Genomic DNA, 23032 nt, shown 5'->3' with positions numbered 1-23032 from the left:
ATGAATAGGATTCAAGATGTGTTTTTATTAAGGATCGTTTTTATTTATCGCGAAAGAAGTTTTCTTGAATTCAATAATCAATAGCTTTGCTGAGAAACCTCGCTATTAATAATTGCACAGTTCATCATGTTTTTGCGCTCAATAAATACCTAATAAGCTGCAAAGTATCAGTGTCTTGGTTGGTAATTGGGCCTATTACGCCTATTACTTACCGTTACTTCTGGTTCTAGATACTTCTAAAGTAGGATCATTCTTAATCCTGTTTGGCCTCATACTATGAATCATTCTTATGATTCATTGACTAATGACTGGCGAAAACAATAACAAACCTAATGGAACGTACACACGGTCAAGCAGTTTGACCAACATTGACTCCACCTCTCGTTTATTCCAACATCCATCAAGTTTATCCAACAGCGACACGAACAATCAATTTATTCGTCCAACAATATCACACACGAATGACCGAAGCACCAACTTGATCACCAACCATCAAAAAATATATGGGGGTTTGTGCAACTTCACTACAAATGCTCAAACATGTTCGGCGAACCTTGACTCCACCCCCGACAACTCAAACCAAAATCAAACCGTTTTAATTTTTTCCAACCGAGCCGCCAACTGTCAAATGGTTGTTCGAACAACTTCACACACGTTCAAACAAAGCAGCAACCGAAGCGTTTTCTTGGGGGCGGAGTCAATGTTCGTCAAACTGCTTGACTGGTGTGTACGTAGCATAAAACGCGTACGGCAGCAACATAGAAAAACAATCTGACTTTCTTCCGTTTATTTTCCATTTACATTTTCATGTTTCTCCCATCGCCGACCCCGCCAGTGACCGACCACGATCGCGTTGTGGTATGCTACATATCGACATGGGCCGTCTACCGGAAGGGCTTGGCGTCCTACAGTTTGGATCACTTTGACCCGAAGCTCTGCACGCACGCCATCTACGCGTTTGCCGGTCTGGACGTGGAGCAAAATGCCATGAAATCGCTCGGTAAGTACAGCTCTGCCAATTACGAATTAGGTACACCCTGGGGAACATCCTATTTAGATACAAATATAAAGTCGAATGCGGTGCTCAATCGAAAAACCTGGTGCCCTGGCTTGGCACTCTCTTAAGCTGAAGGATGTAATGTTTGTCCGCCTCCGGTGTAGTTCGACCCTAACTATATAGAAGAGTATTGAATTACAGTCTTCCCTATCCGTTGTTTACTCCCTTTCTCTTCTTTAATTCAATCTAATAAAAGGAAAATAAACGTGTGAATGATCATATAGACTGGATTACTCGGTGGACTATCCGATTATGGCAGGGTGTGGATTTCAATGCAACTTGATAATGAATCAATTGATTCTAGCTTAACTAAATCCACATTCTATCAAACACAAACTAAAATAAGCCATGATTAAAAACCCCTACTTTTTTAAAACGTTTTTTTTTTTTGGTTTGTTCCATTACGGTTTGCTACATAAAATAAAAACTGTGTGCTTCTAATTTAAAATAACAACCTAGAATAAGGCATTTTATGAGACAGATCGAAACAGCTGTTTTTCTCGTATTTATCTACTTTGACAATTAGTGGGAGCCCGTTTGTTTGGTAATTTCGGGCATAACATTTCGATGGGTCCCATCATCAATTCTACCTATTTTACTTTTTGGCTACCAGGGCTTTAGAACAAAGTTTTTCATATGATTCGTAAAACGTGTCGTTAGTTTAATCATACCATTGCATTCTAAGCATGAAAAGCTGAAGAAAACACGAAAGAAAAGTAAAACGTTTAAAACATTATTATGTGTTCGGACCTAACGGAATGTTCACGCAGAATCATATCAAAACAAAACATCAAAAGTAAATAATCGGGCCATCGCGAAACGTCTCATAAAATACCTTATTACGTTAAAGTTTATATGATTAGTATTTCGAGCTATGTTTTTTATATTTACACTTATTCATGTAATTAATTTATGCTTAAGGTCTTGCATCCGGGAACTTGTATAAACTCGTTTACAAACTTAAAATTCAAAATTACGAATTCCGAGAATCCAACAGTCCAGTGTTCGGTCGATCGGTGTGCTTGTATTAAAAGCAATATGTGGCTATATGAATAAAATTAATTATATAGGATGCAATACATTGTGTTTTTGCTTGCCTGGTGAAATAGCTCGCGTTGGAGCTTCGTCTTTGTATTCGCATATGGCGTCGCTCAAAAGAAATATTTGATCGCTTACCAAGGCGACTTCCAGACTCCAGTAGATTTCCTTCCCAACTAACATACTATTCCTTTCCTGTGCGCTCATGGAATGCAGAGGATTCCTTTTGTCTCTTGTAACTAACTGTAAGGACGTGGTCGGCATCATTCTTTTCATTTATTTGGCTTACATTTAAACAGATAACACTGAATCAACTATGTGACGCCACAATACACGGTTCGAGGCGGCATCTCTCTATCCTAGAATGCGGCCTATACTCGCCAAGTCGTTCTTTACTGGTCAGCCCATTTACTGGTCAGAGGGGGCTTAGCCCTCCCTAGAAAAAAATTAGCCCCCCCTAGGATTTAAAAAGTTAGTTAGCAATGATATTAATTTTCAACATATAGCATAATAAATTACTGAAAAAGTTTGACGACAAAAGAGTTATCTCCTATATTCACCCTATCATAATGAAATTAGTGGAAGGCAAATGAGCTTGTTTCTCATTTCTGAGAAAGATTCCTGCATGGCAGTGAAATTGCACTTGTTGTTAATTATGAAAAAGCAATATCTAATTGATTTGAAAGCTTCTAAGTAAGCTTATTATTGTCTATCCGAAACAAAGTTAGTACGCTTTTTATACCGAAGTTGGATTTTTCTCCAGTTACAGGCAACTTACCCAACTTCGGAAGTAGTGCGCTGGATTCGTCTAAAGATGCGCTAAGCAACGCATCAATTAGTTTGATAAAACTTCGGAAAAAGTTCGGAAAAAGTCCCGACTTCCGAATTCTAATTTGGTGCTACGTCGACAATATGAACATCAATGGAGAGCCACCAAAATATCGATCGAAGCAATCTTGGTACTTTGCATCGAAGACATGTGGTCAACCATCACAGACTCTAGTGACAGTTTTCCAGAAGACTTCCGCTTGCCAAGCGTTAGCAGCATGATAATCTCCACAATTCCCATCAGCATCCGAGAGGACTCTCATCAGAATCCGAGAAGTATTCCCATTGGTATACCTAAAGAATTCTTTCCAGAATCATCGAAGTCCAGAATCCAACATCCAGAAGAATTCACACTGGATTTCTTTCGGTAGCCTTGGGAATCTGTGGGAAATACTTTGCTTCGGAATTCCTCCGGAGTCGTTCGAAGATTTGTTTCGGAATCGTTCGAAGATTTGCTTCGGAATTTCTTGACGATTTGTTTCAGAATACTTCGACGATTTGCTTCAGAATCCCTTGAATATTTGATTCGGAGTCTCTCGACGTTATGCCTCGGGAACCTTTTCATGATTTGCTTCGGAATCCCTCGACGAATTGCTTTGGAATCATTTGACGATTTGCTTCGGAATTTATCAACGGTTTGCTTCGGAATTTCTCGAAGATTTAGTTCGGACTCCCTCGACGATTTACTTCGGAATCCCTTGACGAATTGCTTCGGAATCCTTCGAAGATTTGCTTCAACATCTCTGGAAGATTCCCTTTGAAATCGCTGGAGGATTTTTTACGGAATCCCTGGAGGATTAATTCGGAGTTCCTCGACGAATTGCTTTAGGATCCCTCGACAGTTTTTTTTTCGGAATCCTTCGACGATTTGCTTCTACATTCCTGGAACATTGCCTACGTTAGAATTCCTGGAGGATTTCCGACAGAATATTTGCAACATTCTTGTTTGAACTCCTGAAACATTCCCGTCGGAATTCCTGGAATACTATAGACGGACTCCCTGGAACATTCCTGTCGGAATTCCAGGTGGATTGCCTTCAGAATCCCTGGAGGTTATCTTCGGTATGTTTGGAGGATTACCGTCGAAATCTCTGGAGATTCCCGTCGAAGTCCCTGGAACATTTCCGTCGGAACCACTAAAGGATTCTCATCTAAATCTTGGGAAGGTTCCTGGAATAATGCATTTTTTATTTGAGATTGGTAGAATATTTATGCGGTAAGACGCGCGGCTACAAAGCAAGACCATGCTGAGGGTGGCTGGGTTCGATTCCCGGTGCCGGTCTAGACAATTTTTGGATTGGAAATTATCTCGACTTCCCTGGGCATAAAAAGTATTATCGTGTTAGCCTCATGATATACGTATACAAAAATGGTAGCTTGGCTTAGGAATCTTGCAGTTAATAACTGTGGGAAAGCTTAATGAACACTAAGCTGCGAGGCGGCTCTGTCTCACTGTGGGGATGTAATGCCAATAAGAAGAAGAAGAAGAAGAATATTTATGAAATATGCAAAAATATCCACTGCCATCGGCGGGAGCCTGACGGCGATTCATGATCGTGACATGAAACTTTGTGTGCGGGACAAAGTTTGGCGCTACTACACTTAGACGCAATGGCCGTACGCTATCAATTTAAGTCATTGTAGCAATCATCGGCTAGTAACAGGAAGCACATGCTTGAGAAAAGAGAATATGGATGAGTGTGATTGATTCGCAATTGCCTTAGATGGTTGGACCGTATTTATCACATTACCACTACGAAAGCTTAATGCGGTGGAATAATGTTCGAGAGTTTTTCAAAAGAAGCTCAAAATCGATAAAATAGATGAAGGAGCTATAGCCCCCCCTAGGCATCGGGGCTAGTTACGCCAATGCATCGTACCCTTCCGGGATGAACAACGAGCTTGACCAGCTCTACCTTCTGTATGCTGGGTTCGCGGTAGAGCTGGTCAAACTCGTGCTTCATCCCTCGCCGCCACACTCCGTCTTCTTGCACACCGACAAAGGTCCTAAACACCTGTTTCTCAAATACTCCGAGTGCATCCAAGTCTACCTCGAGCTTGGTCCAAGTTTCATGTCCGTAGAGGATTACCGGTCTTATGAGCATTTTGTACATGACACATTTGGTGCGGTGCGCGTTTTTGACCGCAGTTTCTTCTGGAACCCGTAGTAGGCCCGACTTCCACAGATGATGCGCTTTCGTATTTCACGACTAACATTGTTATCAGCCGTTAGCAAGGATCCAAGGTAGACGAATTCATCGACCACAACATCACGTTGCAATGCAGCTCCAGAGAATGTTTCAAATTTTTCGAATCGTATGGATTTTTTTCGAAAAATCATTGATTTTTCTTAAAAATTCCATACAATTTCTTGTTGAAATTTTGAAAAAAAAACTCCCCGTAAAAACTAAGAAAAGAAACCTGAGGAAATTGCGAAATCCAGAGAATTTCTCGTAGAAATGGAAATTTTGAACGGAAAAGAGTCGTTCGGCATTTAGCCGAAGACCACAAGGCTTAAAGTTGTTTTACGAATATGTTGTTTGACCGAATAGTAGAAAACTATCTAGCCTAAAGTTGTTTGGCCGTAAATTTCATTTAATCAAACAGTTGCTTTGGCTCAAAAAATCGGTTGTTCAGAAAGCGCTATTTTGCCGAAATGGATATTCACCCGAATGTGTCGTTCGGCTGAATTGGTCCTTTGGGATATTTTCAAGACATGAACGGGAGAATTTTTCCAGTTTTGCCTGACAAATCTGAGCAACTTCCCCTGAGCAATCTCTTTAATAAAGACAAAAAAAACTTTGAAATTTCGAGAAATCTGTGGAATAAGCCAGAGGAGCTCTTTGGATTTCCCAAGGAAAATTGTGAAGGATTCGTCGAATTTTAAATTAATAAAAAAATATTCGGAATATCCCCTGAATATTCCTGTTAAGTTTCTGTTGAGCATTCTTCGAAATTTACACAGAAAAATCTTCATACCGTCGTCGGGGGTAACAATGGGTCAAATGGGGGTGAGAATGGGTCACTGTTTCAACTACTTAGAATGCTTGTAGAATAGATTGAATGTATCTGAGGGCAAGCAGACTAAAATATAAAAGAGATTTTTAACGACCTCCAGACTGCCGGTGAGAGCGATGACCCATTCTCACCCCCACGACCCACTGTCACCCCAGATGGCGGTAATTGTAGGAGCTTGTAACTGGTAGAAGGGATGCTTCAACTTTGACTTTTGCCATCTAAAATAATTGAGTCGTTAAATGAAGGATGGAAATTCGTCTAAAACGCGTCAGGTTTTTTTTTTTCAAACAAAAAAGCAATAAAATTGATAAAATTTTCTATAAACATTTAACGCTTTTGAAGAAGAGCTCGTTTAATTTTGTTTTATGGAAAATTATTTATTTTGTATGGAAATTTTGCATTATTTAGGAAAAAATTGTATTTATTTATTGCTTATATCCAGTTTCTCTATTGGCAATTCCCTATATTTTATGGAAAATTTAAAATTTGTCATAGGGAGTTTCAATTTAAGTCCAGGTCAAAAATGGCCACTTGTTTGACCGAATGTTTACTTGGCCGAAAAAGTCGTTTGACTGAATAGATCATTTGACCAAAAATGCAATGCAATTTCTGCAAAAAAAATAAGAATTACCACCAAACAAATTACCATTATTACTAAACGACATTTTCGGTCGAATGATCTATTAGGTCTAACGATTTTTTCGGCCAAGTAAACAGGTCGGCCGAATGTCCCTTCCGGCTATATGTCGCTTTCGGCCAAACCATTTTCAATCTGATAACAGTTTCGGATGTACGATCAATTCGACTTGATTGGATTTGGTTAGATGACTTTTGGTTTAAAGGCCAGTATCGAAAGAGGGCAGGAAAGGCCAGAAAAAGTAGAGAGGTTACAAAATTTCGTTCAATGGTCTTTTAACAAAAAGGCCATTTCGCCGTAAATGTCATTCGGCCAAACGGATGGACATTTTTGACCATAGTACCCGTTCAGTAATTGACATTTGGTTGTATGACCCGTTAGGCCAAACGACATTTTCGGGTAAATGGCAAAACGGCATTTTCTGACTGACGACCTGTTAGATAAAATGACTTTTTTGGCTAAATTACCAATTCGGCCGTATTTTGCTATTAGCCGATGGAATTTCCAAAGAATTTCTTATGGACAAACCGGAATTGGGGGATAGCGAAGTTGGATTTTTCTTACAATCCGTACGTTAAACCTAACTACGGAAGTGGTGCGCTGTTTTCATATCGCGAAGCGCTATTCAGCGCACCACTTCCAAAGTTACGTTTAACGTACGGATTGTGAGAAAAATCCAATTTCGCTAGCCCCCAATTTCGGGTTTCAACTGGATTGAGTATATATACTAGTCGTTAGATAACTGCAAAATGTTTACGTTTCAGTTAGCGAATGTCGTTCGATAACTGCAACGCATTCTAGACGTCAAACGGTTGTCAGTCAACGTCAGATGCAATAGAAATGTACCAGATTATGCATCGTAATGCTGCTATCATCGACTTTGACATCGTTTTCAAGTTCAGCGGTCCGATAACTGCAAAACTGTTGCAACAGAAACTTTCAGTGGATATTCTGAGATTCCCAAAAATTTTCTTTGAGAATACCAAAGAGCTTCTGCTGGTAATTCCAAAGAATTCAAAAAAAGAATTCTTCTAAAGAAAATTTGGAAGGTTTTCCTGAAACAATTTCCGTAGGTATTCTTAAAGGGATTTTTGAAAAGTGTAGGAATACCAAACAAATTTCCAATGGAAATTACAAATTTTTAAAAGAATTCTAGATGAAAATATTAAAAGAATTTGCAAAGGAATTCTCGAAGAAATTTCTAGAAGCATTTCCGAGGGAATTTCTAAAAGAATTTTCGAAGAAATTTCGCAAGGTATGTCCGATAATAAGTCCAACGATTTACTGAAGAAATTTCTAAAAGATTTCCCTTAAAACAAATTCCGAAAGTATTCCTAAAACAATTTTCGTAGGTATTCCTGATGGAATTCCAGAAGGATTTTCCATATATATTTCCGAAGAACTTTAAAAGAATTCTCGAGAGAATTTCTAAATAAATTTCTAAAAGAAATTCCAAATTCCAAACGGAATTTCTATATTTAATTCTGTTGGAATTTCCTACATTCTTAAATTTATGCAAGAATTTCTTTAGACGTTCCTACAAGAATGCTTTTGGAATATCTTGAGATTTCTTCTGAAAATCCTCCGGAAACCACATCGGAGATAAATCCAGAAATTTCTTTGGATATTCCTCATATTTTTTTTCCGAAAATTCAAAGAAGAAATTATAAGAAAATTTCGAAAGATGATTTTTAGCATTTTTTCAATACCTACAACACCTATGAAAATTGTTCAAGGATAACCTTTGGAATTTCTTCGGAATTTATTTTAAGAACTCTGTCAGTACTTTCTCTAGAAATTCCATTGGAAACTCTAGGAACAAATGCATGGAAATCCTCCAAATTTTCCCTCAGGAATTTCTTCTGAACTTCCTCCAAAATTACTTTCGTGAATTCTTTTGGGCATTCCTTCGGATTTGTTTAGCAATTCTTACAGAAATTCCTTCAGACTTTCGTAGATTTTTTTGAAATTCCTTAGTAAGTTCCTTCCCGCATAATCATGGACCATACGTAGACCGCATCTGTTATAATTAAAGAGAATAAGTGGTATTGTAGCGATGGTCTCACTAATAGTAGTCAACTATAAATGGACAGTCTCATATACTGTTTCAACAGTAGCTCAGATGGTAAACGGCCAAACTACCATATGAGTAATGGGCGGTTAAGTATAATTAACATTTAAATCTGGTCGTTTTTTCGAACAAAATTTTCGATGTACCATACATCAGTTGGTAGATGTACAATTAAAGAACTATATAATTACACATCGACAGCATGTTATGTATTAACAGTAAGTGTTGACGTAGGCTTGGTATGGTGAATCAAGCTTAAAATTGTATGCTAACAATGAAGTGAATAGTGACAATATATCTTATAACACATATGTAATTTTGACTGCATGGCATGTCGTTTTTCATTATGCGGGTTATTAGACATTAGCTGTACGACCGTAATCAGTTTAAATTCAATTTTATTGGCATATGGGTCTCGATGCTGCTCATATAGAGGAAGGGAGCAGCGTGTGTGTGAAAGCAGATGGGAAAGAAACGGAGTCCAAATGTTATCGCTAGGCAGCGACAAGTGTGAAAATGTTTGAAAGGTGTTGAAGTATGCGAGGGCCATTTGAGAATAATTAAATTATCGAAGCGTCCGTCTTTGCCGTACATCCTTTCTGGAGATGGCTCGGGCAGTGAATGAAAGTCACTGTTGCCAATGAAATTGAATTTAGTAAGTTCCTTTTGGAAATTATTATGGGAATTTCTTCGAGAATTCTTTATAAATTCCTTAAGTTTTTTCAAGAAATCCGTTGAAATTTCTGTTAGAAACTCCTCCGAAAATTCCTTTAGGATTTCCTATTTCATTCTTCCATAATTTTCCGGATGATTTTTTTCAACAAAATTTCCGGAATAATTCCTGCATAAATTTTGGAAGGAATCTTACATTGGAATTTCTGGAGAAATTTACAAAGGCCTTTCGGGAGGTTTTACAAAAGAATCCCTGGATCCAAATGAACTACAGGTGGAATTTTATAAATTATTCCTGGAAGAGTTCCCGAAAGAATTTTTGGAGGATTTACTGGAGAAATTTTAGAATTAATTCCTGGAAGCATTTCCAAATGTATTTCAGGAAGAATTTTCGAAGAACAACCTGAAGAGATTTAGGACAAGAATTATTAAAGAAATGTCAGAAGAAATTATTAAAAGAATCCTCGGAAGATTAGTCACCCAGAAATTATTTCATGTATACCTTCGAAAATTCCTTCAGGCATTCTATCGAGAATGTTCTCTCTCTCCTTAAGGAATTTCTTCAAAAATCCTTCGCAAATAAATCTAGAAATACCTTCAAAAATTTCTTAAGGAATTCTTTCAAAAATTTGTGTAAGAATCATTTTAGAAACCCCTCCAGAATTTCCTTCAGAAATTCCTTTAGCAATACTTTCAGAAAATTTTCCGGGCATTCCATCAGAAATATCATACTATCAGCTCCCGGAAATTCGGGTGGAATTTCTTTCAAACTTCCAAACGAATTTCCGAAGGAACTCCTGAAAGAATTTCCGAAATTCTTGAATTTCTCTGTGAAATTCTCTAAGAATTTCTTTAGAATTTCCTCCAGGAATTCTTTCGTTAAATTCGCAGGAAATTACTTTGGAGATAGATTCAGAACTTTTTTAGGAAATACATCAAGATAATCCTTCAAAATTCCTTTAAAAAAAACTTAAAAATCGTTAAAGAATACTTGCATCTTGAGAATTTCTTCAAAAATTCCTTCCGCGATTTCTTAGAAAATTCCTTAACGAATTATTTTAAGAAATTCTTTTAGAAATTCCATCGGAAATTGCTATGAAAATTTGGTCGGAATTCCTACGAAAAATTCGTCGGAAATACCTACAGGAATTGCTTCAGGAAAATCTTCCAACATTTCCTTAGGACAATTCCTTAGAAAATTTATTTATAATTTCTTTTGGAAATGGCTTTAGAAATATCTGCGGAGATTGGTATCGGGGTTCGTTCAACCTTATTTTAGAAATTGCTTCAGCAATTATTTCAGGAATTTCTTAAATAAATTCTTCCAGTACTACTATTATTTTTATGGCAGTTCTTACGAAATTTCTTCAGAGCTTCATCCAGGAATTCTTTCGATTCCTCCGGAAATTGAATCAGAGGCTCCTTGAGACCTTCGGATATTCCTTTAAGATTGTTTTCAGGAGTCACTTCTGAAATTCATTCAGAAATTACTTATAACGTTATAAATTCTTTCGTAAATTTCATCTGGATATTTTTTTGAAATTTCCTTTCATAAGAATCACTGGAGACATTTCCGAGGGAATTAAATTTCCGATGGCATCCGAAGGAACACCTGAAAATTTTTTTGAATTGGATGTTTTTGGAAAAACATTTAAAAAAAATCTAGAGACCTTTTCAATAAATTAGACGAATGCATTGCATTTTATAGACGATAAAATGCAATAAAAAATCGTAATATTTGAAGTTGTCTGACATTTTTTAAATCGATTTATCCCTTGACTGATTACGCCCCCAATTGTAGTTCTTACTACTAACGCCAAATTATAAATGAACCAATTACGCCAAAAATGCTGGTGCCCAATCATTACCAGAGCTCTGACGCCGCCAGCTTTTCCGGGCCCATCTTGATGAGCCCAGCTCCGATACCTTCCTTACCAGCTGCTTTATTGGTCTTTAGCTTTTGGATGGCATCCTCAACGTCCCTCAAGGTGAGGGGTGGTTGGCTTCCATCGTCCGCTGAACTGACGTAGTCATCTCCTCCGCTCCCTTGAATTTCACTGCCTGTACTCTCAGCGCCATTTAACCTTTCGATCACCACACGTTCGTCCGTCAAGATGCTCCCATCCTTATCCCTACACATCTCGGCTAGCGGCACGAAGGTTTGGCGGGATGCGTTGAGTTTCTGATTAAACTTACGTGTTTCTTGAGAAGGGCACAGCTGTTCCATCTCCTCGCACTCCGCTTCTTCCAGGCGGCGTTTCTTCTCCTGCGGGTCTGCTGTCTCCGCTTCCGTCTATAACATTTCACGCTCTCCGGGTACCTTGTTGCAGCGCGACCGCCCGCGCTGCGTCCTTCTCCTCCAGAATCTGTCTGCACTCTTCGTCGAACCAATCGTTCCGTCGGCTTCGTCCCACATATCCGACGTTGTTGTCCGCTGCGTCGTTAATGGCTGCTTTGACTGTATTCCAGCAGTCCTCAAGGGAGGCCCCATCGAGCTCACCCTCCTCCGGCAATGCTGTCTGGATATGCTGCGCGTATGCAGTGGCGACATCAGGTTGCTTCAGTTGCTCTAGGTCGTAACCGTCGGTACCAAACATTGTTAATGACGAATAGTTTTGAGCGCAGTTTAACCAGCACCAGATAGTGGTCAGAGTCGATGTCAGCGCCACGATATGTCCTGACGTCGATAATGTCGGAGAAGTGCCGTCCATCAATCAGAACGTGGTCGATTTGTTGTTCTGCCTGCAGTGATGATCTCCAGGTGTACCGATACGGAAGGCTGTGTTGGAAGTAGGTGCTGCGAATGGCCATATTCTTGGAGGCTGCGAAATCAATTGATCGTAGGCCGTTTTCGTTCGTCAGCCAGTGGGCGCTGACCTTTCCAATAGTCGGTCTAAACTCCTCCTCTTGGCTAACCTGAGCGTTCAAATCTCCTATGATGATTTTGAAGTCGTGGCTTGGGCAGCTGTCGTACTCACGTTCCAGCTGCATGTAGAAATGTAGAATGCGTTTTATCAACATCAGTGCTTCCGGAGTGTGGGCTATGGACGTTGATTATGCTGAAGTTGAAAAACCAGCCTTTGATCCTCAATCTGCACATTCTCTCAGTGATCATCACCCAATCACGCGCCTTTGCATATCGCCCATCACTAAGAAAGTTGTTCCCAGCTCGTGTATATTCCCGCAGCTCTGGTAGATAGTATGATAACCTCTAAACGTTCGCACCATTGATCCCTTCCAACAAATTCGTGTGCTCCCGATGAAGTTGAGAGAATTGCAGTTCCACGAACCGAGTTTTCAATCGCTAGCCCCTTTTTCGTCTTTGCCGATTGTTTCGGTCCGTATTCTCTCGCTGATTACACTGGTCGACAGTAAAGGGACGTTCACTCTGGCCTGCCCCTAAATTTGTATTCGCGATGCTCATGTGTTGCATTTGCAGTTCTCGACCACCAAAATCGACTAGTTACTAGAGTTTGTTGTTTGATTAGAAAAATTCCGAGATTATATGGTCACAAAGTAGGAAGGGGATCATCGCTTTAACGGCGTTGAAGTCACTTGCATGTTTGCATGAATGCATGTTCAGATTAGTTAAAATGCCAAGTTATTACGATAATCTAAGTTATAACGATATCTGAATGTCCCCATAAGTGTTTTTCAGGATAAAATGGGAAAAGATAGGTAGGGAAAATGGGAAAAGATAAGTGCCTCCAGAGGGAAAAGATAGGTAGGGATTTTGAACGCATGATACAATTGTTCTCGGAATTTTCGCAATAAAACAACAACCAGTCGATTTTAGAGTCCAGAATTACAAATGCAACACATAAGCATCGCGAATACAAACTTTTTTTTTGTGATTTTGTCATTCAGTGCAATCTTGTTGCTGTTTTTTTAAGGCTGGCTTGCAGGGCTTGATCAATCCCCCAAATTTCCGGAGGACCATTCCGACTAAATCTTCGGTGGACCATGGTTCACAATTTTGCTTAGAATTTCGGACAATGATCAGTCACCCCTGACATGGAGAAGAGATTTGCACTCCAGGAGAGGAACAAACCCCCTTCCCTTCCTTGACAGCATACGACCTTAGTTCTAACCTGGGTTGGTTACCCGATCTTCCCTAAGGTTGCTTGTATCCCGGCTAGCACCACGAGGTTGTAGGGATAGGAGTTGCTGGGTAAAAGGACCACGAGATGGGTTCTATTTTATTCCTTCAAGTACGCGAGTACCATTGGTACGGTGCACTTTACCCAGCATTTGCCGTGCATCGGCATCATTGTTGGTCTTGAATCAAAGAATCTCCAAAGCATGTACACAGAGTGGCTTTCTTGTCCCAAGAACACTACTTTAATGGTGATTTATATATAACTTGATTTGGTCATAAGGACTGTTCAGTTTATAAAGAGGACACGTTGCACAGTGTGCAAATTCGAGCCAAAAAACGGACGCAATTCAACCGCGGTATGTACATGTCTGGAGATTACCTTAAAAAAATCACAAAAATCCAAAGAATCTGATGGTGCCGACCCCTTTGCCGTTAGAATACTGGAAGTGTCCTTTTTTGTCCAATTTCCCCTACAAATAGAGGATTTTACTAATGCATATGTTCACATCAATCGAAAAGACAGGGAAAACCTTGACTTGTGTTATGGAAATATCATAATGGGCCTCCCATATATTGTTGAACACTGATAAGTGTCTCATTTTGTCTAATATCCCCTATAAAATGCTTCAGATGATACATATTTAAGATTCGAGAAGATCATCAAATGAGTAACTGTCAGTTATGGAATTCAGGACGATGAAATAGTATTATCCTCGCACAATTCACTGGGAATATGTTAAGTGTCCGTTTTTGTCTGATGCCCCCTATAATTTAAAAATATTTTCAAAAGTATAACATCAAATCAATTTTCATTTTAGGAAAATGTACTGAGATCCTTGAAGGCTATTGTAAGCATATCAAAAGGCTACTCCTTTTTTGCAGTGTGTGTGTGTGTGTGTGTGTGTGTGTGTGTGTGTGTGTGTGTGTGTGTGTGTGTGTGTGTGTGTGTTCAGTGTCTCATTTTGTCCAATATCCCTTATACGTTGAACCGTTTTTATTCAATTAATCAGAACACACAAATTGAAAGCTCGAGAAAATTTTTGTGAAAATCGATAATTCGCCGACAATGAAATGTGACTTTTCCTAGGGGGTTGAATAGTGTCTGATTTTGCTAAATATCCCCTATAGTTAAATGAAACTTTAAAATAAGATAGAGCAAATCAATAATTACCTCTAAAAATTATATTAGCATTCTTGTTTACTTAGTGGACTTATTAAAGAGAGTTTTTTTCTCTTTCAGAGTGCATCGTTCAGTGTCTCATTCTGTCTAATATCCCCTATACATTGAAATCCTTTTAATGCACAAAAACATCAATTGAAGTTCGAGAGAATTTTGTGAATTGTGCTAATTTTAGTGAATCACTTGAATAATAAAATAAGGCCTTAGCCTCGGCCTTAGCTAATTACCAGGGAGCTGGGTAATGTCTGATTCAGGTCAATATCCCCTATATTTATATGAAGTCCCAATATATAGTAGAACAAATCAATAAATAACTAAGAAAACTATATCAAGATCCTTGCGCATTATAGTGGACATATTGAAGAAAGGTTGTTTTTCTTAAGTGCACCGTCCAGGGTCCCATTCCGACAAATATCCTTCTAGGAAATATTTTAATGCATACGAACACACAAATCAAAAAGCAAATCATCTGGACAACAAAATGTTCTTCTTCGTGTTTCTGATGAGAGATATGAGAGCAATAAAAAGGAATAAAATGTGGTTCTCCTCATTAATTTGTTTAGCAGTTTTGTGGCTGGTTTTGTCAAATACTTTTTTATATTTTAATGTAATAAACTAAACATATCAGATCAATATGAATTTTAGTTATTTCCACTTGCTGATTGTAGGTATTATCCCAATTAGGTATAACATATCTTATGAAATAAATTTCTTGCTGGGAGAAGTCAGTGGACACTGGACGGTGCACTTAAGAAAAACAACCTTTCTTTAATATGTCCACTATAATGCGCAAGGATCTTGATATAGTTTTCTAAGTTATTTATTGATTTGTTCTACTATATATTGGGACTTCATATAAATATAGGGGATATTGACCTGAATCAGACATTACCCAGCTCCCTGGTAATTAGCTAAGGCCTTATTTTATTATTCAAGTGATTCACTAAAATTAGCACAATTCACAAAATTCTCTCGAACTTCAATTGATGTTTTTGTGCATTAAAAGGATTTCAATGTATAGGGGATATTAGACAGAATGAGACACTGGACGATGCACTCTAAAAGAGAAAAAAAACTCTCTTTAATAAGTCCACTAAGTAAGCAAGAATGCTAATATAATTTTTAGAGGTAATTATTGATTTGCTCTATCTTATTTTAAAATTTCATTTAACTATAGGGGATATTTAGCAAAATCAGACACTATTCAACCCCATAGGAAAAGTCACATTTCATTGTCGGCAAATAATCGATTTTCACAAAAATTTTCTCGAGCTTTCAATTTGTGTGTTCTGATTAATTGAATAAAAACGGTTCAACGTATAAGGGATATTGGACAAAATGAGACACTGAACACACACACACACACACTGCAAAAAAGGAGTAGCCTTTTGATATGCTTACAATAGTCTTCAAGGATCTCAGTACATTTTCCTAAAATGAAAATTGATTTGATGTTATACTTTTGAAAATATTTTTAAATTATAGGGGGCATCAGACAAAAACGGACACTTAACATATTCCCAGTGAATTGTCCGAGGATAATACTATTTCATCGTCCTGAATTCCATAACTGACAGTTACTCATTTGATGATCTTCTCGAATCTTAAATATGTATCATCTGAAGCATTTTATAGGGGATATTAGACAAAATGAGACACTTATCAGTGTTCAACAATATATGGGAGGCCCATTATGATATTTCCATAACACAAGTCAAGGTTTTCCCTGTCTTTTCGATTGATGTGAACATATGCATTAGCAAAATCCTCTATTTGTAGGGGAAATTAGACAAAAAAGGACACTTCCAGTATTCTAACGACAAAGGGGTCGGCACCATTAGATTCTTTGGATTTTTGTGATTTTTTTAAGGTAATCTCCAGATATGTACATACCGTGGTTGAATTGCGTCCGTTTTTTGGCTCGAATTTGCACACTGTGCGTTGTATTGTCAATGCTTTTAAACCATCAATCTTTTTCTAAATCTGTTTTCTTTTCACTGAATATATTGTCTGGCCTTCTAGAAATGAAATCCAATTATCAAAGAAACAATTCTAACTCAGAAATTTGGGATATTCATAACAATCTAAATTTGTTTGATTTTTAACAGATTCAACCATTTATATCCCGTTTTCGGGCTGCCACAGGCTCTACTGTTTCTAGATATCGACAAATCATTGACAATGTGCTTCTTTTCGATCTTCTTGATGATTTTGTTGACATGCCGATTTACAATTTTCTTACAATCTTTCAATTGCAGCTTATGTTTACGCGAAATTTGAGAAGCTTTGATAATTGGCGCCATTTTGTTGGATTTAAACTGTTTTATTTCTTTTCAAAAAGTACAGTTGATTGGCAGTGTATTATAATATACGATAAAGCAAACTCCATCGAAATTGACCAATCTATCTGCATAATATCGTCGTGTGAAAGTGTCCTCTTAATAAACTGAACAGTCCTTATATATGTAAGTCTTAGTAACTCGTCTATGACAAATGTGTTGCTTGGGTATGACCACGAGGCTTTCAACAGTTGTTCGTAGAAATTCAAAAAATGTTTTCATTGTGGTTACAACTACGGAGATTTTCATGGCGACTTTTAAGCACTGGGGTCGGTTGTAAGTTGGTGTATAATGTTTCATCTAACACAGCGGTTCTCAACCTGGAGTACATGTACCCCTGGAGGTACCTTCGTTGGCCCCATGGGGTACCACGGACAAAAATGCGTCATGGCGGATGTATTACAATTCCATTAAATACTTATTGATAAAGTTGTGTAACTTTCAAAAATTGCGTAATTTTTAATTCCAAAGCTTTGTACCGTACATAATATGTATGACGATCAGTAAATCAAAATTAAATTCTGCCACTACAACCAGCACAATGTATAAAGGGATGTGGGGCAAAACGTAGAGTGATTAGAACCCAGAACTTAAAGGATCGGAGGCCTGTATTTGAGAGGTACGACGGCTTTTTTCGAAAATGTAAATAACCTAGTTGCAAGACGCTTGTTAAGCTTCCTTTCGAGAGGCTCCGAAGCATGCTTTGAAAACACTCGGGAGAAGCTTCCTTTCAAGAGGCTCGGAAGCCTCCTTTCTTGAAACTCGGAAACCTCCTTCCAAGAGGCTCGGAAACCTCCGTTCAAAAGGCTTAGAAGCCTCCGTTCAAACTGATTGGAGCTTCCTTTAAAGAGGCTCGAAAGCATCATTTCAAGAGGCTCGGAAGCATCCTTCCATGAAACTCGGAAACCTCCTTTCAAGAGGCTTGGAAACCTTCTTCCAAGAGGCTCGAAATTCTCGACTTTCAAGAGATCAGGAAGACTCCTGTCATGAAACTCGGAAGCCTTCTTGCAAGAGTCTTGCAAGTCTCCTATCAAGAGGCTCAGAAGCGTCTTTTCAAGAAGTCCTTTCAGGAGGCCCAGAAGCATCCTTGCAAAATGCTCAGTAGCGTCCCCCTTTCCAGAGGTTCAGAAGCCTTCTTTTAAGAGGCTCGGAAGCCTTCTTTCAAGAGGTTCGTAAGCTTCCTTTCAAGAGGCTTGGAAGCCGCCGTTCAAGAGGCTTAGAAGCCTCCTTTCAAGAGGCTCGAAATCCTTGTTTTAAGGGGCTCGGAAGCCTCCTTTCATGAAACTCGGAGACCTCCTTCCAAGAGGCTCGGAAACCTCCGTTCAAGAGGAATAGAAGCCTCCGTTCAAACGGCTTGGAGCTTCCTTTAAAGAGGCTCTAAAGCCTCATTTCAAGAGGCTCGGAAGCATCCTTCCATGAAACTCGGCAACCTCCTTTCAAGAGGCTCGGAAACCTTCTTCCAAGAGTCTTCCAAGCCTCCTTTCAAAAGGCTCAGAAGCGTCTTTTCAAGAAGCTCAGAATCGTCCTTTCAGGAGGCCTGGAAGCATCCTCGCAAAATGCTCAGAAGCGTCCGCCTTTCAAGAGGTTCGGAGGCCTTCTTTTAAGAGGTTCGTAAGCTTCCTTTCAAGAGTTCGAGAAGCTTGGAAGCCTCCGTTCGAGAGGCTTGAAAGTTTCCTTTCAAGAGGCTCGAAAGCCTCCTTTCAAGAGGCTCGAAATCCTCGTTTTAAGAGGCTCGGAAGCCTCTTTTCAAGTGGCTCGAACGCCTCCTTTCAAGAGGTTCGGAAGCCTCCTTTCATAAAACTCGGAAATCTACTTTCAAGAGGCTCGAAAACCTCCTTTCAAGAGGCTCGGAAACCTCGTTTCAAGAGACTCGGAACCCTTCTTTCAAGAGTCTTGGAAGCCACCTTTCAAAACTTAATTTGAATTGGAAAGCTTCACGGAATAGCAACAATTTCAGACAACTTTTCGGAGTACCGTTTTTCCTACTTATGAGTTATGCTTATTTTCATTTACAGCGAAAAAACATAGGGGTCCTCAATGAATGTAAAAGCTCGAAGGTGATCCTCTCAGGGAAAAGGTTGAGAACCGCTGCTCTAACAAGCAATGAGTTTCCAATCAAATGCAGTCCACCTTGAAAGGAGAATGGCAACAGGAATTTCTTCAGCAAGAATTAATTTTAAAATTTCTCACGTATCCCGTTGGACAAAAATTCCTTCGAAAATAAATACGAGAATTCCTTCGAAAATTCAACGAAGGAGTGCATCGGGAGAAAGCGTTTAACGCAGCGTAGTCGGCCCGATACATACTTGCAATATTTTAACGCTGCGTGCACGTGGCGTTGAAAAAACGGTACTTGGGGATCGCGCCTAATGCACTTGTAACGAATGTTTTGTTTGTTTAAATATGTAATTTGTGTTCTGGTTGTTCTTATCTTGTTGCATAGATTATGAATTGTTTGTTTATCAATTAGCCATGCCTGTTGAAGCACTTGTTTACTCATCGATAACATCAGTACTTATTTTTACCCTTTTATTCTTTTCAGATCCATGGCAAGACTTGAAAGATAATTATGGCAAGGGTGGCTATGAGAAATTGGTCGGCATGCGCAGCGCCAATCCCCATCTGAAGGTGCTGATTGCCATCGGTGGCTGGAACGAGGGCTCGGAGAGGTACTCCAATATGGCGGCCAATCCGGAACGACGTCAGGCATTCGTCAAGAATGCGCTCGAATTCGTAAAGTATGATTTCCACAGCTAATCAATTGTTTATGAGCATATTGTAATCCCACCTGCTATACTTCCAGACGCTACGGATTTGACGGACTCGACCTGGACTGGGAATACCCCACGCAGCGCGGTGGCAAACCTTACGATCGAGAGAATTTCGTATCACTGGTCAAGGAACTGAGTCAACTGTTCAAGAGGAACAATCTGCTGTTGACGTCGGCCATCGGGGCCGGAAAGGACACGATAGATGCCGCCTACGACATTAAAAACCTATCTAAGTACCTGGACCTCCTACATATCATGTGCTACGACTACAACGGAAGCTGGAATCGAAAAATCGGCCCCAACGCACCTTTGCAGAGCCGCGACGTTTTAAACGTGGAGTTCACGATTGAGCATTTATTGGCCTTGGGAGCACCTTCCAATAAGATCGTAATGGGCCTTCCATTCTACGGGCGAACCTTTGTAACTGAATCGCAACGCGCCAGAATTGGTGATGAGTCGGATGACAAGGGCTTTGCAGGACCATCCACCAACGAAAATGGTTTCATGGGGTACAACGAAATCTGCGAAGCTCTGAAGGCCAACCCTGATGGTTGGACTGTGTCATGGGACGCAGAAGCTTCTGAAGCGATTGCAACCATGCCAGACGGCGATAAGACGAAGGTGGTGATTTACGACAACACGCGCTCCATGGCCAACAAGGTGCGCTATGCCGTAAGACAGAATCTGGGCGGATTGATGATCTGGTCGGTTGATACGGACGATTTTAATGGAGTGTGCGATCCGGAGAAGAAAACATTCGCCGACTTTGGAGATCAGGATAAAATCAAACTGAATATCCCGCCTCCAGTTCAGGAGAAATACAAACTGCTAAGAACGGTCAACGATGCGATCGTGGTGGCCATCGATGAGCTGAACCAGGAGAACGAGATATCCAATGTGCCGGACGATGCGGACGAGTCGAATCAGAACGCACCGCAAAGTGGGGGGTGCAGTGCGGAAGTATTCAGTTTTGGAGTATGTTTGCTTAGTTCTATGGTGGCCTTACTTCTAAGGAGGTCTTAGTAGGAACGAAAAGTTATCATCAAGATGGCAGGAGATGTAAATTTGTGTAATATTTAAGTTGGAAACTTGTAAATAAAACCGATTAAAACATTGCGAACTATTTTTATTACTTTGTATTATGGTCACTTCTTACGGAAGGGAATATAGGAGCCATCATGCTGAAATTGCCAATCTTGTCCATTTAGCGAAATAAAATAGAATAAATTTCCAACTTGTTGCAAACGAATGAGAGAGGCGGACTAATCATAACTAAGGTTGGCACTCCGTTACTAAAAAGCATTTGCTGTTACAAATTTCAAAATCAACCAAGTTATAATCTGTGTCATAGACTAACTAAGGTAGTTGACCTCATTAGCCTATTCCACTCTTTTGCAATAGAGTGCAATTTTACAACCCTCAGGAGGAACGTGTTGTGGGGGGAAGATGATAACTTGGGTCTTCGCCGCTGTCGTATTCCAGCCGAAAACGGCTGAATGGAATCCGCCGTTGAAGAGCGGTGCGACTGTTCGTTTTAAAATTCGACAACAAACTGACGGTGCAATCTTCGTCGTTGCTACTCAACCCGATGGCGCTACCAACACCATCTCACACTGCGGTGGCAGCAATGCGCTAGCATTGCCATACCCCGCCGCGCAACCTCTCTCAGCCCCTCACAAGCTACCGATTCATTGACACACGCTTAAATGAAGCAAAGTTCGTCAGAAAATTCAATATGTTGCTCTCCATACTCTCAAATACTCAATCATGCACAGATTCTTTCACGATAGAGATCAATATTAGTGCATATGCAAAATTGAGAGTTCGAATCAAGTGTAATGTAAAACTTGTAACATTGTACGGTAAATTTGGGCACGCGAAATATGTGATTTCACGATTGGTATATTTGATTGCTTATGTTTAATGTACTCATTCATAGTCTAGAATCACTTATACAAACAGATACAAACTAAAATCATTAGCCGCTTACTCTGAATACTACATCTTTCTCCTTCCCTACTCTTTGAACTTTGTAAGAATATGATTTCAATTTTATAAATATTTCATTATAAAGAAAAATCATACCCAAATTGCTTCAAAATAAATTAAAACAATTCTTAATATTGTAGTACCATCAACATCTAATGCAAAGAAGAACAAACTTGACATGTTAAGTATCGTCATATTTTTGCTAAAACTAATAATGATTGCGGGTCACATTTTATTTTTTTTTCGGAATTCTACTTTCTCTTGCACAATTCGGAATACACAAAAAATGCCCGGAGTCCTACTCGGTACTCGCAAAGAGCAATCATCTATAGAACTTGCAAACGTAGTCCTACGTCAACATTCTTTGGGGTTTTACTCACTCTGGAATAAATAAAAAAACGCCTCGGAGTCCATTTGCAAAATGTATTCCTTCATAGAAGCCACAGACGGAATCCTACGTCAACATGTCTCGGAGTTCTACTCGCTCCGGAACGAACAAAATTGTCTCGGAGTCCTGCTCTGCATTCGTGTGGTCTTCTATAGAATACCCAGACGAACATGTCTTGGAGTTGCATCGGAGTCCTGCTCTGCATTCGCAAAGTATACTCTTCTATAGGATACACAAACGATGTCCTACCTCAAAATGCCTTGGAGTTCTACTCGCTCCGGAATAACCAAAAATGCTTTGGAGTCCTTCACATTCGCAAAGTGTACTCTTCCATAGAATACACAGACGTATTCCTACGTCAAAATGCCTCGGATTTTTTAATCACTTCTGAATGAACACAAAATGGAATAAACACAAATTTTCTCGGAGTCGTGCTCTGTATTCGCAGAGGTCCTCTATAGCATACCCAGATGTAGGCCTACGTTAACATGCCTCGGAGTTCTGCTCCGGAATAAACAAAAATGCCTCGGAGTGCTTCACATTCACAAAGTGTACTCTTGTGTAGAATACACAGACGTAGTCCTACGTCAATACGCTTCGGCGTTCTACTCGCTTCAGATTAAACACGAAAATGCCTCGAAGGTCGGCTCGCATTTACAAAGTGTACTCCACATAATACACAGACGTAGTCCAGCGTCAACATGTCTCGAAGTTCTACTCGCTCCGAAAAAGAAACAAAAAATGTCTCGGGATCTTGCAATGCATTCGCAAAGTGTACTCCTCTATAGACTACCCAGATGCAGTAATACGTCAAAATGTCTCTGATGTTTACTCGCTCCGGAATGAACACAAAATACCTTGGAGTCCTGCTTTGCATTTTCAAAGTAAACTTTTTTTGTTGAATGGTCTGTGTAGCCCTACTTCAACACGAAGTTTTACTCGCTC

At 39.5% G+C, this 23032-nt stretch overlaps 1 protein-coding gene across 6 annotated transcripts in view; it reads left to right on the top strand.

Moving 5' to 3' along the window:
- LOC134214914 (probable chitinase 2) overlaps nucleotides 1-20825 on the top strand; it is a 51851-nt gene extending 31026 nt beyond the window's left edge. For all 6 annotated transcript variants that reach the window (XM_062694189.1, XM_062694187.1, XM_062694188.1 and 3 more), the window contains exons 3-5: nucleotides 836-1000; nucleotides 19482-19677; nucleotides 19743-20825. In XM_062694189.1, the coding sequence (XP_062550173.1) occupies nucleotides 836-1000; nucleotides 19482-19677; nucleotides 19743-20733 (1352 nt within the window). In that variant the 3' untranslated portion in view covers nucleotides 20734-20825. The remainder of the gene's footprint in view (nucleotides 1-835; nucleotides 1001-19481; nucleotides 19678-19742) is intronic.
- The last annotated feature ends 2207 nt before the right edge of the window (nucleotides 20826-23032 follow it).

This window comes from Armigeres subalbatus, chromosome 2 (genome assembly GCF_024139115.2).
Source record: "Armigeres subalbatus isolate Guangzhou_Male chromosome 2, GZ_Asu_2, whole genome shotgun sequence".
In the NCBI taxonomy this organism is placed as follows: Eukaryota; Metazoa; Arthropoda; class Insecta; order Diptera; family Culicidae; genus Armigeres; species Armigeres subalbatus.
Note: the sequence above shows the minus strand (reverse complement) of the source record. Positions and strands in the feature narration are given on the sequence as shown.